This window comes from Callospermophilus lateralis, chromosome 1 (assembly GCF_048772815.1).
Source record: "Callospermophilus lateralis isolate mCalLat2 chromosome 1, mCalLat2.hap1, whole genome shotgun sequence".
NCBI lineage: Eukaryota > Metazoa > Chordata > Mammalia > Rodentia > Sciuridae > Callospermophilus > Callospermophilus lateralis.
In genome coordinates this window covers 180505274-180521531 of record NC_135305.1, presented here as the reverse complement: position 1 = coordinate 180521531, position 16258 = coordinate 180505274, and the positions used below count along the sequence as shown (strand labels likewise).

General features: G+C 33.1%; 1 protein-coding gene across 5 annotated transcripts in view; it reads right to left on the bottom strand.

The window, feature by feature from the left end:
- The window catches only part of Appl1 (adaptor protein, phosphotyrosine interacting with PH domain and leucine zipper 1), a 63606-nt gene that overhangs the window by 24747 nt on the left and 22601 nt on the right, over positions 1-16258 (bottom strand). For 4 of the 5 annotated variants that reach the window (XR_013089281.1, XR_013089275.1, XR_013089267.1 and 1 more), the window contains exons 9-21: positions 15892-15974; positions 14803-14961; positions 12722-12910; positions 10310-10352; positions 8631-8687; positions 6203-6294; positions 5622-5804; positions 3640-3692; positions 2608-2782; positions 2480-2516; positions 1589-1735; positions 617-667; positions 279-368 (exon numbers count right to left, since the gene is read on the bottom strand). Coding sequence is in view for 2 of the 5 variants with exons in the window: in XM_076839180.1 (XP_076695295.1) it covers positions 279-368; positions 617-667; positions 1589-1735; positions 2480-2516; positions 2608-2782; positions 3640-3692; positions 5622-5804; positions 6203-6294; positions 8631-8687; positions 10310-10352; positions 12722-12910; positions 14803-14961; positions 15892-15974 (1359 nt within the window). In the remaining 3 variants the exon portion in view is untranslated. The remainder of the gene's footprint in view (positions 1-278; positions 369-616; positions 668-1588; positions 1736-2479; positions 2517-2607; positions 2783-3639; positions 3693-5621; positions 5805-6202; positions 6295-8630; positions 8688-10309; positions 10353-12721; positions 12911-14802; positions 14962-15891; positions 15975-16258) is intronic. The other variant, XM_076839320.1, reaches the window with a different exon arrangement.

Here is a 16258-nt window from a genome sequence, read left to right as displayed (position 1 = left end):
AAAAAGAGTGGCTTTGACAAGATAACCCTCACAGGAATATGAAAGTTCTGGTATGTTTATTTAACAGGAAGTCACACTACCTGTTAATATAGCTTTTGTGTAAACATAGCAGACTTCAGATGTTACCCTTTTCTGCTATGCTATGAATCATCTGATTATGAAGTGGCTGAGCAAGAAGAAACAAGACCTTCATTTGGAAATTCAAATCTGAAAGTCACAATTGTGAACTAAGTCTTCACAAACACCAGATAGAAGATTCAGACATTAGGGATGCATACCTTTTCAATCTGTTTTTGTTTATTGAGTTCTTTCTGTTGCTTCTCTTTTACTCTCTCTATTTCTTTTTGTTTTTCTGATGCCCTACGATCCTAAGAACAATAAATAAAACTAATGAATTAATATGAAATAATTTTTAATTTTAAATATATCAATTAACATGACCCTTGTAACTTTTTATACCCTTCTTTGTATTCACAAGTATGGAAGCACACAAGGCTTCATTCTATGGTAGACATTTATCCAGATTATAAATGGTTTATCAGCAATATGAAAAACACTTTTGTTATAATACTTTAGTTAACATTCTTAGAAAATTAAGCATCTCTCAGATTCTTACCAGTTCAGCATGCAGAGCTATCTGTTTTGCCAGTCCAACAGAATCACAAATCTAAAAAGAGAAACAGTATTAAAAACAAAAAGCCAAAAAACTCAAGTTCTTAAAGTAAAAATTAAGAACCCAAATAGCTGATATAATTTTTTTTTTAAATTTTAGTTGTAGTTGGACACAATACCTTTACTTTATTTATTTATTTTTATGTGGTGCTGAGGATTGAACCCAGTGCCTCACCCATGCTAGGGGAGTGCTCTACTGCTAAGCCACAACCCCAGCCCATAACTAGTTTTACAACTCAATATAATACACCACTTCAACTAAAAGCTGATTTAAGGATGTGCCATCCCCTAAACCAAGTCTTTGTATATTTTCTCCATTTCTTGGTGGGGGGGTGGTGGTGGTGGTGGTGGTGAAGGGTACTGGGGATTGCTTTACCACTAAGCTACATCCCTTTTACTTTTTTTTATTTTGAAACATAGTCTAAATTGCTAAAGATGACCATGAATTTAGCATTTCTCCCACCTCAGCCTCCTGAGTTGCTGGGTTTAAAGTCATGGACCACATCTCTCACTGCTTTCTATGTTTTCTATGAGTCTGTGAGCTTCCACTGATGGCTCTCCCTTCACAAACAATACTTCTCATTATCTCAAATTCATTACTGAGGTAGTTCGGCCCACAAAGAATGAGAGAAACAGTTGCTGATGACACTTGAAGTTGACTGATTATAGGAATATATTCTATTCCTAAGATAAGCTAATGAAGGGAGAAGATTTTACCAGCTATCAATGTTGAGGAAGACATGGATCTATATAGTCAGAATGCCAATCCCTAAGCTTAGTGCTCTTCAGAGCAACACGCTGTGGTCAAGCAACTCAATCATACTAGACAAAATCTGGGAGTTTTTTTCCAGAAATATTAGTAAAAACTGACTATAACATGTATTTTACAACAGGAACATTTTGAAAAATCAAATACCTTTTCTCCCTCATTGTTTGATTCAAATATATAGCATACTGATGACAGATTACTTTCACTTCTCCCTCCTGATGTCCGGAGAACAAATCCAAAAAGCCGCTTATTTTCCTGGTGTGTAGCATACAAAACTACACAGGGTAATGGAAACTGCCACAGAAAACATCAGAAGTAAATATGAAATCTTCCAAACCATTACAGTAGGAATCAGATACACCTTTTTTTCTTTTACTGGCGATTGAACTTAGGGGCACTTGACCGCTGAGCCACATCCCCAGCCCTATTTTGTATTTTATTTAGAGAGTCTCTCTCACTGAGTTGCCTAGTGTTTTGCTTTGGCTGAGGCTGGCTTTGAACTCATGATCCTTCTGCCTCAACCTCCCGAGCCACTGGGATTATAGGCATGCGCCACCACACTCAGCTCAAATACACCATTTTTAACGGACTGGTAATCAAAGAACAATTAATGTCATATTTGGCTTGGATTACCAAAGAGAATAAGAGATTAATGAATGGTGGGTTTTATTAGTTATTAACACATTTTACAAAATCAAATTCAATAATAAAGCTGGTCTATTTAACAAATGATTAAACACTTGCAGCAATTTCAAACTAGATAACTATAAAATAATCTTGATCACCTTTTAATTCCTGCTATTAATTTTTTATATGTTCCCTAACTTAGGGATTAACACTAAGTATCATACCAGATCATGTTGATTCTTCTACGTTACATACAACATTCACCTATAACTTTTTGGAGCTAGCTAGAAAATTAACTACAAAGTGCCTAAAGAACAAATGTAACTGATACTATCAGACCTAAATATACAGAATCAGGATTATCAAGTTAATAAGATATGTGTATGCACAAAGGGACTTAAAATAACTCACTGTGAGTCTTGTAACTTGTGTCTGTGGATCAATTAACCTACAATAATTAAAAATTTAGCAAATTTTAGTTACGCTGAAATTATGTAAACATTTTTTCCTATAAGTTTATTTAGGGAAGGTTTACTTACTTTAAACAATCACAAGTGACTAATAAATGTGATTCTGTCATACGAAAGATGTTATGGATGGCCCGAGCAGCTAAGATTTGGCGCATTGTTTCATAAACAACATCCGGATGATCATCTGACTTCACCTCCATAGAACCAAGGAATCGGACAATAAATAACTGATGAAGAATAGAATCTATAACAGAACAAGGTACATTATGTATTTCCCACATTTCTTTTCCAAAAGAATAAAATATACTGTCTGCTTCCTTTTAGCTTTTCTAGTAAAACCCCTAAATTTAGAAATAACTTATCCTGACTACAGTTTTAAGTTATAGCAAAAAAATAAGGCAATAAATACTTCAACAATGTAGCTTTAGGGAAAAAGAATTCCTTGTACTACTCTTAAAACTTTTCAATAAGTTTGGAAATATATATTCAAAATAGTTATTGGAAAAATAAGAAAAAAAAATTATGTTCCAGAACCAGAAGTAAAACATCAGAAAAGCCTGAAGGACAGCTTAGGCATTGAGAATTTAACTATGAGATCAAAGTATGTGATATTCTCTAATTTTGTGTGAACAGCATCCCAAATCAGATTAAATTATGTTGTGTTATAGAGGAAATTTCAAAGTTTAAAAAAAAACAGTATAGCAGAGGGACTGGGGTTGTGGCTCAGTGGTAGAGCACTTGCCTAGCATGCGTGAGGCACTGTGTTTGGTCCTCAGCACCACATTAAAAAAAAAAAAAAAAAAAAAAACAAGTAAAAAATAAATAAATAAAGGTATTGTATTCACCTACAACTAAAAACAAAAACAGTATAGCAAAAAACAAAACAAAACAAGTGTAAATGACAGATTAGTCACACGATTTACTACAAGAAATAGTTTTTTTTAAATATATTTTTGGTTGTTATTTTATTCACTTATCTGTATGTGGTGCTCAGAATTGAACCCAGTGCCTCACACATGCTAGGTAAGCACTCTATGACTGAGCCCCAGCCCCAGCCCAAAAAGTAATTTTAAATATAAGAAAACTGCACATCTGTTCTACCTTCAGTTTCAGATTTTGTACTTCCTCCAGATTCTCCAAATGGATTTGTACGCCTGAAAAGTTTAGAAAAATACATGAATAGTTACTATGAGCCACCTGGAGCAGATCTAATTAATAAAAAAAGTTTACACATTTTAAAAAGAAAAGCTCTACTCTGTTCTGTTAAGGAACAATACTGATAATCAAATTACTATACAACCTTTGCCTTCAAATTACTATACAGCCAATGTTGCTGCATTTTAGATGACACAGCATGCAAGTTTCGCTACATAAAACAACAAAAATCAACATGATTATAAGCCATCTTGCAGAAGTTCTTCAATTTTAATAAGCTAGCATAGGGATACATTAATTTTGCTACAATATTAGCTGCTTAAGAGAAATGCCAGGGATTTCCTAAGACTGTAAGGTCCTCTTTTTTAAAAAGGTTCTCTAGGTACATGTTGTGAATCAACTATAAAGATATAAACATTTTTTTTAATATTTTTATTAGTTACTGATAGATCTTTATTTTATTTATTTATATGTGGTGCTGAGGATCGAACCCAGTGCCTCACACATGGTAGGCAAGTGCTCTACCACTGAGCCACATCCCCAGCCCAAGATATAAACATTTTCTAGTTTATATCTGTATTTCCCAAGTCTAAGGTACAGCTCAGTGGTAATAGTTCTTGTCTAGGATGCTCAAGGCCCTAAATTTGATCCCTAGCACCATAAAAAAAAAAGAACCCTGGGGGCTGGGGATGTGGCTCAAGGGTAGTGTGCTTGCCTGGCACGCATGGGGCGGGGCTCTGGGTTTGATCCTCAGCACCACATAAAAATAAAATAAAGATGTTGTGTCCACCGAAAAGAAATGGAAAATAAATATTAAAAAAAAAAACTAACTCACTCTCTCTCTCTCTCTCTCTCTCTCTCTCTTTAAAAAAAAAAAAACAAAAAAACCCAAAAAAACCCTGGATTTCTCAAGGCGTAAGTAACAAAGCAAGAAGAAAAGTGAACTAGAGAAAGAAGCTAACTCTCTCCTTAGTGTGCTTGGCTTTTAGCACACCCACAATGAAGAAAGAAGGATACCATTTAAAGTAGGTCTTAGAAACAGAGAGCTAAGTGGATCTAAAATAATATTGGTACTAAGGTAACAGGAATCTAATCTCTTTAATATATGCCTGGCCTATTATATTATATCAAATGCTAAGTATATTTCTGTGACCAAATGTAAATGACTTTTCTTGGTCACAGCTTTGTATATCCAAATTAATTTATTATCAACTTTTGTTTTGTTTTGGTTTTGGTACCAGGGATTGAATCCAGGGGCATTTAACCACTAAGCTACAATCCCAGCCCTTAAATTTTTTGAGACAGGGTCTTGATAAATTACTGAGGCAAGCTTTGAACTGGAGATCCTCCTGAGTTACTGGGATTATAAGGTATGAACCACCATACCTACCTATTATTAATTTATTAAATACCCAAGCTATTTAATAAATGATTTTGCCATAAGTCACATTTTCTTCATCCAAAGCCAAAGGAAAATTTTAACTGCTTTGATAGGACTTTCTCCTTATAAAAACAAAACATGAATCATTAATAATTCATAGTAGTGATAAGTGTTTTTTATCTTCCTAAAAATTTCTTATTCTGATGCAAGATGTTTTTAATACACCTATAGCACATATATTGCCTTTAAGAATTTAAGTGTTATAACTGAAAGATACAACTATCAACTTTCTTCTTGTCACAGTAAATACCCAAGAAGTACACCTGATAAGCAATTCAGAATTAAGTATTTTTTAAATTAAATTATCTTTATTGAGAAAGATGAACTGAAAAACCTGTATAATTCTTTCCTACTAAAATTATGTTAGGTAATTAAAGAAAGTACAACAAAGCTAGTGCACATATGTGAGAGATGACTCTCAAATGCAGAATTGGAATTATAAACCTTACAGACCATAGCACAACGTTCCTGTGATGCCATCACTCACCTGCCTCCCTGGCCAGAAGTTTTGGTCTGGCCAGGCAGATCTTCACACACAGGAGAAATTATGTCAAACTGTATTGGGGTGTCTGGGGCAACAAGAGAATCTAGAGAAAGGGCAGCCAAATTTGTGGACTCAGATCCTAAAGATCCTGAACTGCTGGTTCGAGCTGTTGGTGGCCGAGATTGTCTAAGCACAAAGGAAAACAAGAAAGCACTGCCTTTAGTTTTCTTTTGGAAATTGAACAAACTATGAAAAAAACTGTTTTAACTCAATGAGACAGTAAAGCAAATTTCAATAAAAACACAATCCCAAATCATAGCTACCTAACAACAGACTTCTTTCTTTTCAATTATTAAACTAAAAAAATCACCTCTATCTAGAGATTTAGTTGAAAACACTAAGGAAATTTGAAATCATCATTTACTAGCACTCTTACTGATGAATTTACCATTCTGAAGATATATTTTCTCTGTTGTTAAGGGAACTATTTATTAATGTTACGTAGCACTGCTAAAATCAAAGTGCTCATGAATACTTTAAATAGACCACATAGTTCTTTAAATAACTCAAGTGTAGTAACTTACCCTGCTGGCCGCAGACTCTCATGCCTCTGCTGAAAAGAAGGGGAAGGAGTGACAGCTTCCAGAGCTGACTGATTTACTCGTGCAGCAGTTTCCTATTGTGATTTTTTTTAAAGGACAAATATTAGTCTTATGAGAAACCAAATATTTGAACATAATTCTGAATTGTCAGAAGGCTTCCGAGTTACACTAAAATATGAAGTAAAGCTACTAAAGTAGTTCTACGTTGTCTTGTCTTACTATTATGGCATAAAACTATAAACTAAAGTTTCCTATTGCTTTTTATAATCTAGAAAAAGTATGATTACTCTCTACTAATATGCATAATGGGTAAAATATTGTTTTTTTTTTAAAGGAGAGAGAGAGAGAGAGAGAGAGAGAATTTTTTAATATTTATTTTTTAGTTTTCGGCGGACACATCATCTTTGTATGTGGTGCTGAGGATTGAACCCGGGCCGCACGCATGCCAGGCGAGCGCGCTACCGCTTGAGCCACATCCCCAGCCCCAATATTGGTTTTTCTACAAATTTTTAACTACTAGGTATCTTTAATTAAGGTTTGTAATGCTAGAACCAAACAGTCACTAGCACTATGGACATTCAATACATTTGTTGAACACAGGAATTTAGAAGGTATAGGAAATTTCACAAAATGAGTTATTATTTTGTAACTTTGCTGGTAAAGTTTTCATAATATATTTATATTCAGAAATATCTATAAGCTTATTAATTTATAAAGTTATCATGGATATTTTCAAAACTTTAAAGTGAGAAAGATTTCTAGTATTATTACTTTTTTTTTTTGTACTGGGAATTGAACTCAGGGACGCTTAACCACTGAACCACATCCCAGCCCCTTTTTTACATTTTATTTAGAGACAGGGTCTCACTGAGTTGTTTAGGGCCTCGCTAAGTTGCTGAGCTGGCTTTGAACTTGAGATCTTTCTGCCTCTGCCTTTCAAGTTGCTGGGATTACAGGTATGCACCACCATGCCTAGATCTAGTAGTATTTTAACTTATTGTTTACTTAAAATACCAGCTACATGAAAATGCTATTTAGAGATCTGCTTCAATGCGTAAATAGTCAGTATTATTCTATACACACTTAAAAAAGATAATGATGTTAAATTTCATGTTTTTACCACAAACAAAATGGTCATTAAGGGCTACAATTTGTAGCTCAGTAATAGAGTGTTTACACAAGCATGTGCAAGGATAAAATTTCTACGAAGGAAGGAAGGAAAAAGAAAAAAGAGAAGGAAGGTAGGGAGGAAGAAAAGGGAAGAGGAAAAGTAAGGAAGGGAGGAAGGGAGGGAAGGGAAGAAGGAAGAAAGAAAAACTTTAAATTAGGAAAACAACAAAACAGTTTTCTATTTCTGTACCTCACTGCAAAAATACAAATATTATAATGGCACAAATAGATCCAAATTGCTATTCTCCTTAATACAGATATTATAATTCTGTATTACCTGAAAATATTAACAATTAGAGTTCTGATAATTGGCAAGAAAAAACTCTTAAGTCTGAATTATTCAAATCTAAATATTGTATTCCCTAGGCAATAACAAATAATTCAATTTGCTTTTGGGGGGATTGGGAGGATACTGGGGATTTTAACACAGGGGCAGTTTACCACTGAGCTGTATCCCCAGCCCTTTTTATTTTCAGATAAGGTCTCATTGCTTGGGTCCTCCCTAAATTGATGAGGTTGGCCTTGAACTTGCGATCCTCTGATCTCAGCCTCCAGAGTCATTGGGATTACAAGCATGTGATATCACACCCGGCTTTAATTTGCATATTATTTTTTGTTGTTCCAAAGTTACTTTATAAGAAGAAAAAGTTATATTGGCAGGAAATCAAGTTACTAAAATCAAAGGTTTTGTTTTCACAGTTAGTACTGATTTTTTTTAAAAAAAAAATTTTATTAGTTGTGGATAGACACAATACTTTTATTTTTTATGTGGTTCTGAGGCTCAAACCCAGTGCCTCACGCATGCTAGGCAAGCATTGTACCATTGAGCTACAAACCCAGTCCCTAGTGTTTTGTTTTTGTTTTTTTGCAATACTGGGAATTGAACCCAGGGGTACACTCGCAGCACTCCATTCCAACCCTTTTTTATTTGAGACAGGGTCTTTCTCAGTTGCCTAGACTAACCTCAAATTTGTGATTCTCCTACCTCAGCCTCCAGAGATGCTGAGATTATAGCTATGCACCACCACATCTGGCACAATTTCACTACCTTTTGAAATAATTTATTGTTCTAGGAAAATCAGACACTCATAACATACATGATACAGTAAGCTACCCAAAGTCAAATTAAAAGACTATGATAGAACTTGAGAAATTATGACACAACTAATAGAAACCATGTAAGCCAAAGAATTATTATTCAATTGTACTAGATCTGGGTAACATAAAACAAAAATATTACCTCTGGATTTTCACTTAAGTATATTTGTTTAGATATATTGTTTATTGTACAAATCCACTGCAAAAGGAAAAAACAGAAAAATATGATTAATTGTTTTCAACAAATTTCTAAAGGACAATGTTCAATAAGCAACTAAATAAAAGTTTAATTAGAATAAATATATAATCTTCTTTAATAAGAAAACACCTTGGAACCGGAGGGAGTAAGGGGGTAGAACACATAATAATTTACCACATACAAGGCCCTGGGCTCAGTCCCCAGCACCAAAAACAAAACAAAACAAAACAAAAAACACCTGGCATAACCATGTGCACATAAGAGAACTTTCACATTTATAATTTTAAAGGTCCTAAATTTATTTCACATGGAAAATTAAAAGTATAGCAATCGTGTTAAATTATTATTTAATAATCTATATCTTTTTATATTATTCCCACCCTTAATCCCCACTAGACAACACAGTCTTAACTCAGATATCCTAATTCAAAAATTAAGAGATAAATATCTTTCTGGTGAAAAAATATATATATTTTTTAATATTTATTTTTTGTAATATTTTAAAAGAAATAATTTTTACTAATTTTACATCACACCAGGAAATGTAAATTGGTAAATGTTAATATATATATATATATATATATATATATATATATATATATATATATATATATAAAAAATCTCCCTTCTTTCAACATAGAAAACACTCTCTGTTCTACAACTTCTGTTTCACTCTCAAGAGGATCACAGTGCCTGATGGGCCTCATTAAACTAAACTAATATTTTGTTTGGTAAACCATGCAGAGGGCAGAGATATTTATCTGTGTTCCTCAGGCACCAAAAACAAGTTTTAATGTGAATTCTTTCCCAGGAAAAGTAAATAAAAGTAGATCTCTACATAATTTCCAACTTTATCTTACAATACAATTATAATTAGATTAAAAAGTCTCAAAATCAAGTTATGCTGTATTTTCACGGAAGAATATTTCACAAGGTAAAGTTTTTGTTTTGTTTTTAAATATTTATTTATTTATTTATTTTTAGTTTTCGGCAGACACATCTTTGTATGTGGTGCTGAGGATCGAACCCGGGCCGCACGCATGCCAGGCAAGCGCGCTACCCCTTGAGCCACATCTCCAGCCCCATACAAGGTAAAGTTTTTGAATTATCAGTTCTTAGTAGTACCTTACCTTCCTTTTTGGTGTACCATTAATAAAAATGGAGCCAAAACTAAAAGCATTGTGAGGAAGAACAAAGACTCCCAAATTTTCGTTTTTCTATCTTTCATTTCCCTAAGGTTTTAATTTTTTATTGTGTCCTGTCATGCCACATCTGCTGCTACTATGTTCTTAGTGCAGCAAATAGCATCTCAAGGGATTGGTATGAGAAGAGAATAAATTAAACTATTACCACATGATACTGACAGCCTGCCAGAAGGCAACAGACACAAGGTTGTTGCTGAATTTGAGCCTTTAAGATGGCAGAGACGTGATCTTTAAGGCGTCTCTAACTATAAAATTCTATGAGAAACTTAAGAATACTGCTTTAGAACAAGACTTGAAAAATAAACATTTTTAAATTTAACTAGGGTTTTCCAAAATTTGTATAATGAACACATTAGTATGTTTTGTCCTCAGAAAAGTATTTTTAAATGTTGCTGAAGAAATTAACTAAACTTTTACCTCTTCATGGTCTTTTTTACTCTCTGCTTGCAAAATTGAAGATCTGAAGAAAAATAAAAGAAAAAAGTTTCAGCCTTAACTTTTTTAAAAGAAAAAGAAAAAAACAAACACCACAACCAAGAGTATTTTAGGAAAGGAAAACCACCAAAGGCATTAGGACTAATACTTTTAACAACTCTAATTTTGGCTATGTATGCAAGATGTGCCAAAATGGAAATAGGCACTGATCCTAGAAAGATAACACCATGAAAGTATACTTTAAGACAATAAATTTCAAACTTCTGGTGTTTATCATATATCAGTGATCCCACATTAATATCTTAATGTGCTTATAAATACAGGGGGAAAATGACTTTTATGAAATCCAGGGAAAATACTAACTTCATTATTGATAGTTTCTCCTTTAATAGAGTTAAATAAAAATTTCAACATGATTCACAGCAATATTTGGCTTTTCAAAATAACTGTTAATACTTTATTTTTTTAATTTTATTTTTAATATTTATTTTTTAGTAATATTTTAAAAGAAATAATTTTTACTAATTTTACATCACACCAGGAAATGTAAATTCACAAATATTAAGCATTAGCAAAAAACTAAAAATATAAAAATTTAAGTACTGTTAATAATATTAACAATTTGGTAATTTCAATAAATGAACATAGGGACGCCTAGTGTGATAACACACAGAATTGGCATTCACTGTATGTTTGTAGAAGGAATATTAAATTAAACCATTTAATGAATATGAACTACAAACATTTTGGTAGAAGACAGTGTGCCATAATGTCTTTTTGTTAAGGGGTAAAGGTTGAATTTATTTACTTATTTTCATAATTTTTTTCCCAATGCTGGGCATCAAACCTAGTGTGGTCCAAGCATACTGGGCAACTAGTCTTCCACAAAGCCACATCCCTAACCCCATAATATATTAATGTGCATAAATATAGTGGGAAATGACTTTTATGGAATCCAGAGGCTGTTCCAAAAGTTAAGAAAGCTCAATGGTCAATTTTTTTAATATATTTTTTTTAGTTGTTGATGGACCTTTATTGTATTTATATGTGGTGTTGAGAATTGAACCCAGTGCGCCTCACACATGCTTAGGCAAGCAGTCTGAGCTACAACTCCAGCCCTTCAATGGTCAATATTTTAATTAAGTAGGGGAAAAAAAAATCACAGCTACCCTAAGTATCTATCATTAGGAAAATGTTTAAAATACAATATCTGTCCTTAAAAAGACTAATGCAGCCATTATGAAATGTTTTTATAAGTAATCTACATCACAATATTTCTTCACTTATTAAAAAAATGTATTCAGGATAAAAACTGGAAGGCAACAAACAAAAAAACTAACTGTTGCTTCTTGTTAATGAGATTACATCCCCCCACCATACTTTTTCTCTCTGTACTTTTCAGAAATTGTGTTCTAAACACTACTAGAGATTCCTTTTTTTTTTTTTTTTTTTTGTAATACAGAGGATTTCCAGGGCACTTAATCACTGAGCCATATCCCCAACACTTTCTTATATTTTAAGATAAGGTCTTGCTAAGTTGCTTAGGGCCTCGATAATTTGCTCTGAACTCACAATCCTCCTGCCTCAGCCTTCCGAACTGCTGCCCCACTGTACCTGACTAGATTCTCATTTAATAGAAAGATAATAGAATTTTTCTAAGGGGCATAATAAATATTAATGGAGAAAATAATCTGATCAGGAGTATATGATTAACATTTAAAAATAACATTATTGTTAGCACCTATCATATGCTGGTCACACACATGCTAGATTTCTATTCCTCTCAATTTATAAAGTAGAAATTACAACTCCCTACCTACATTTTACATGTAGAAAAATGGAGATCAGAAGGGTTAAGGAACTCATCTAAGATCAGAGAATAATGAATCCAGGCTTTGATCTTTACAACCCCATACTTGATACTCTTAATTAACTTGGGCTGTCTTCCTCATAGAATGCAGGATTTTCAGTGACCAGTCTCTTAACATGAAATCATGGTATCTACCATTTAACCTGGTTTCAACAACCTCAAAGAAATAATTTAACGACGTTAAAAATTAAAATTCAACTCATTTCTATAAGATTAAAAGGAAAACTATCTTAGCAGGGTGCAGTGGCACATGCTTAGTAATATCACCAACTTAGAAGGCTGAGTCAGGGGGATCAAGTTTGAGGTCAGAGGTAAGTCTGGGTAAGTCTTTGTAAGTCTCACAAAGACTCAGTTTCAAAATAAAAAAATTTAAAAGGGCTGGGGATGTAGCTCAGTGGATAAGCATCTCTGAGTTTAATCCCCAGTGTTCAGGGCAGGATGAGGGGAAGCAAATTATCTTAATATATATGCTGAGTCTAAAATGTTCAAGACATTTCTGGATATAATAGTAGAAAAATACCAACTTTTTCCCATCAAAAGAGGTAATCTGAAAACAGTATCGCCTGTCTTCACAGTCCACAGCCATCACTGAACAGTTGTCTATGTCCATGGCCAGGCCTCCTGCTACATCGCCACGGGCTTGACTCATTAAGTTTCCACCCTGCGTGAAGTAAAATTGTCTATCCCAGGTAGATGACACCAAGCCTGTTTTACTAAATGAAGAGAATACATTCATATTTTAATAATGACATACCTAAAATCACCTTATCATCCAGAAATAAGATAAATAAAGCATGTTACAAAGAACCAGCTTGCAAAAAAGTTACCAGAGTGCAAAGAAAATATGAACATCAGTTTTTCAGTCTCCCAAAACAAATTTACTCATATTGACTCGCTCGTGTGAATGTACCTTTTCCAAAATAAGGCTGGAAATTATCAAATTTCAGCTATGTAATCATGGTCCATAAAAAGTAAGTTATATTTTAATATTCAAAAGAGATAAATTCAAAACAAAAGAAGAATTTATTTTATTCTTAGGGTTAACCCATTTCATCCTATCTTCAGGTGAAAACTAAAATTTGACTTGATTTTGTAATTATATATAAAATACGATAAATGACATTAACAGCACTCACATTATAATAGATTTAAACTTAAATTGGTTTCATTTTTTAATTCCAAATTATTCAATAAATATTTATTCAATAAATTCAATATTCAATAAATAAATTCAATTATTCAATAAAGATTTATTCAATAAATTCAAATTATCGAATAAATATCATGACAGATTAGGCCCCAACTTCCTTAACAAGACTCCTAAAGCACAAGAAATAAAATCAAGAATCAATAAATGGGGTGGATTCAAACTAAAAAGCTTCTTCTCAGCAAGACACAATAAGGTGAAGAGAGAGCCTACATTTTGGGAGCAATTATTGGCCACACACACACACACATCAGATAAAGCACTAATCTCCAGGATATATAAAGAACTCAAAAAAAAAAAAAAAAAAAAAAAAAACACCAAAAAAACCCCCCAATCTAATCAATAAAAGGAGCTGAACAGACACTTCACAGAAGAAGATATACAGTTGATCAACAAATATATGAAAAAATGTTCAACATCTCTAATAATTAGAGAAATGCAAATTAAAACTAAGATTTCATCTCACATCAGTCAGAATGGCAGTTATCAAGAATACAAACAACAATAAGTGTTGGTGATGATGTGCGGGAAAAGGCACATTCACACACTGGTTGTGCCAATTTGCAGTCCCACCAGCAATCTGGAACACAGTTTGGAGATTCCTTAGAAAACTTGAAATGGAACCAACATTTGACCCAGCTATCCCACTCCTTGGTCCATACTGAAAGGACTTAAGATCAGCAAACTATAGTAATGCAGCCAAATCAATGTTTATAGCAGCTCAATTCACAACTGTTGAACTAACCTAGATGCCCTTCAATAGACGAATGGATAAAGAAACTGTGGTATATATACACAAAGGAATTAAAGATAATAAATTATGGCATTTGCAGGTAAATGGATGCAGTTGGAGAATGTCATGCTAAGCGAAGTAAGCCAATCCCAAAAAACCAAAGGCTGAATGTTCTCTCTAGTAAGTGGATGCTGATCTGTAATGGCAAAAATGGAGGAACTGTGATTGGGCAAAGGGAAGGGAGGGGGGGATATGGAGCAAAGGGGCAGGAAAGATGGTTGAATGAGATGAACATCATTACCCTAGATACATGTATGACTGCACATATGGTGCAATACTACATCATGTACAACCAGAGAAATTTGTGCTGCAATTGTGTAGAATGAATCAAAATGCATTCTGCTGTCATATATACCCAATTAGAACAAATAAATAATTTTTTTAAAAAATCCACATTATTCAATAACTATCTAGGTTTTCATTCATGTACCTTATCTATCAACAAGTTCACATAAATACTAACATCACTAAAAAGGTTCAACCTCTAATAAAATCAAAACAATTTGGCAGGATATATTATATTGATAATACCAAATGAATATTTTATATATATATATATATATGTAAGATGATATACAATGCATGAAAATAACTAGTTTTCTTACTTTCTAGCATTAAGGTATCCAGCCTTTCGGGTTAAGTTTCGATTAACAGGAAATTTTGTGGGGTCTGGGTCAGGCACATATAAAGGGTCACTGGCTACTTCCAAATCCTCTATTGTCTGCTGCATGGTCTCTACATCACTGTCCATTTCCCTGCGAACACTAACAGAACAGAATATTTACAGCAAGCCACACAAACAAAGAACTTCTTACCAATCATGTTTACCTGTATATTTGTTTTGTACATATTTTTTAAAAAGAGATAATCAGTGGCATAGGTGGTTAAAGTGACATAAATGCATTTTCTACAGCTTTACATTTTAGATATTTTGGAAACAATACTAAATTCAAAACTAATGAAGTTATACTGAATACCTGACTTCTGTCTTATGTCTTAAAAACAGTATTTATTTTTTAGAGCTGGGGATGTAACTCAGTGGTATAGCACTTGCCTAGCATGCATAAGGCCCTGGGTTTGATCCTCAGGACAGGAAAAAAATCATTTTCATTTTTATCTCTCTCCATACCTCAGAATGATCACATTACTGTTCAGACTTTTGAACCTGATCAGAATGCAGAACAATGTTTTCTCTCTCTCAGGTTTCATGGCTTGGAAAACGACATTTAATTAGTAATATCCCAAGCAATCCTCACAATTTGGAGTTTAAAGATAATTTCACTTACAATTAATTATTATTATAAGTCTGTTTTATTCAGACATAAAAGCTAGTTCTGTATCATTAAAATTACTGTCAAATTTGACACTGTTATAAAATTCAATTTACATTCTAGGGAAAAGATGATTTAAAAAACCAAGAAGCATCCATAAGCTGTGGGAGAAACACTCTCAAGTTAGGGAAAATACTTCCTCAAGAAATTAAGTTGTGGGGCTGGAGTTGTGGCTCAGTGGTAGAGAACTTGCCTAGCATGTGTGAGGCCCTGGGTTTAAGTCTCAGCACCACATATAAATAAAATAAAGGTCTTTAAAAAAAAAAAGAAAGAAATTAAGTTGTAAGTATTTTTAAGTTATGGCATTTAGCCGTTAACTTATTCACATCATTTTATTTTCAATTTTAAGGGAAAAATACTTACTTCTGTACACTTGTTCCAATATTAGCTAAAAATTCTTCCAACTGTTCATTGAGATTTTCAGAACCCATCTTAAAGAAACTTATCTGGGGTACAGGAGGAATGGAGGATCAAACAAACATACATAAAAGAATACTTCAATCAATCACATAAAAAAATCTCTAAGATACATGGTTAAATAAAAACCAAAGGATTATTCCATTTGTGTAATAACAGGTTTCAGTTTACAACTTCTACTACGCAAAGAGTCACTGAGAATATTTAAGTGAACAAATTATATATATATATATATATATATATACACACAAACTGATATATGCTAAATAATTTATGAAAATGAAAATAAATTTTGAAGCATTTTCAAACAAAT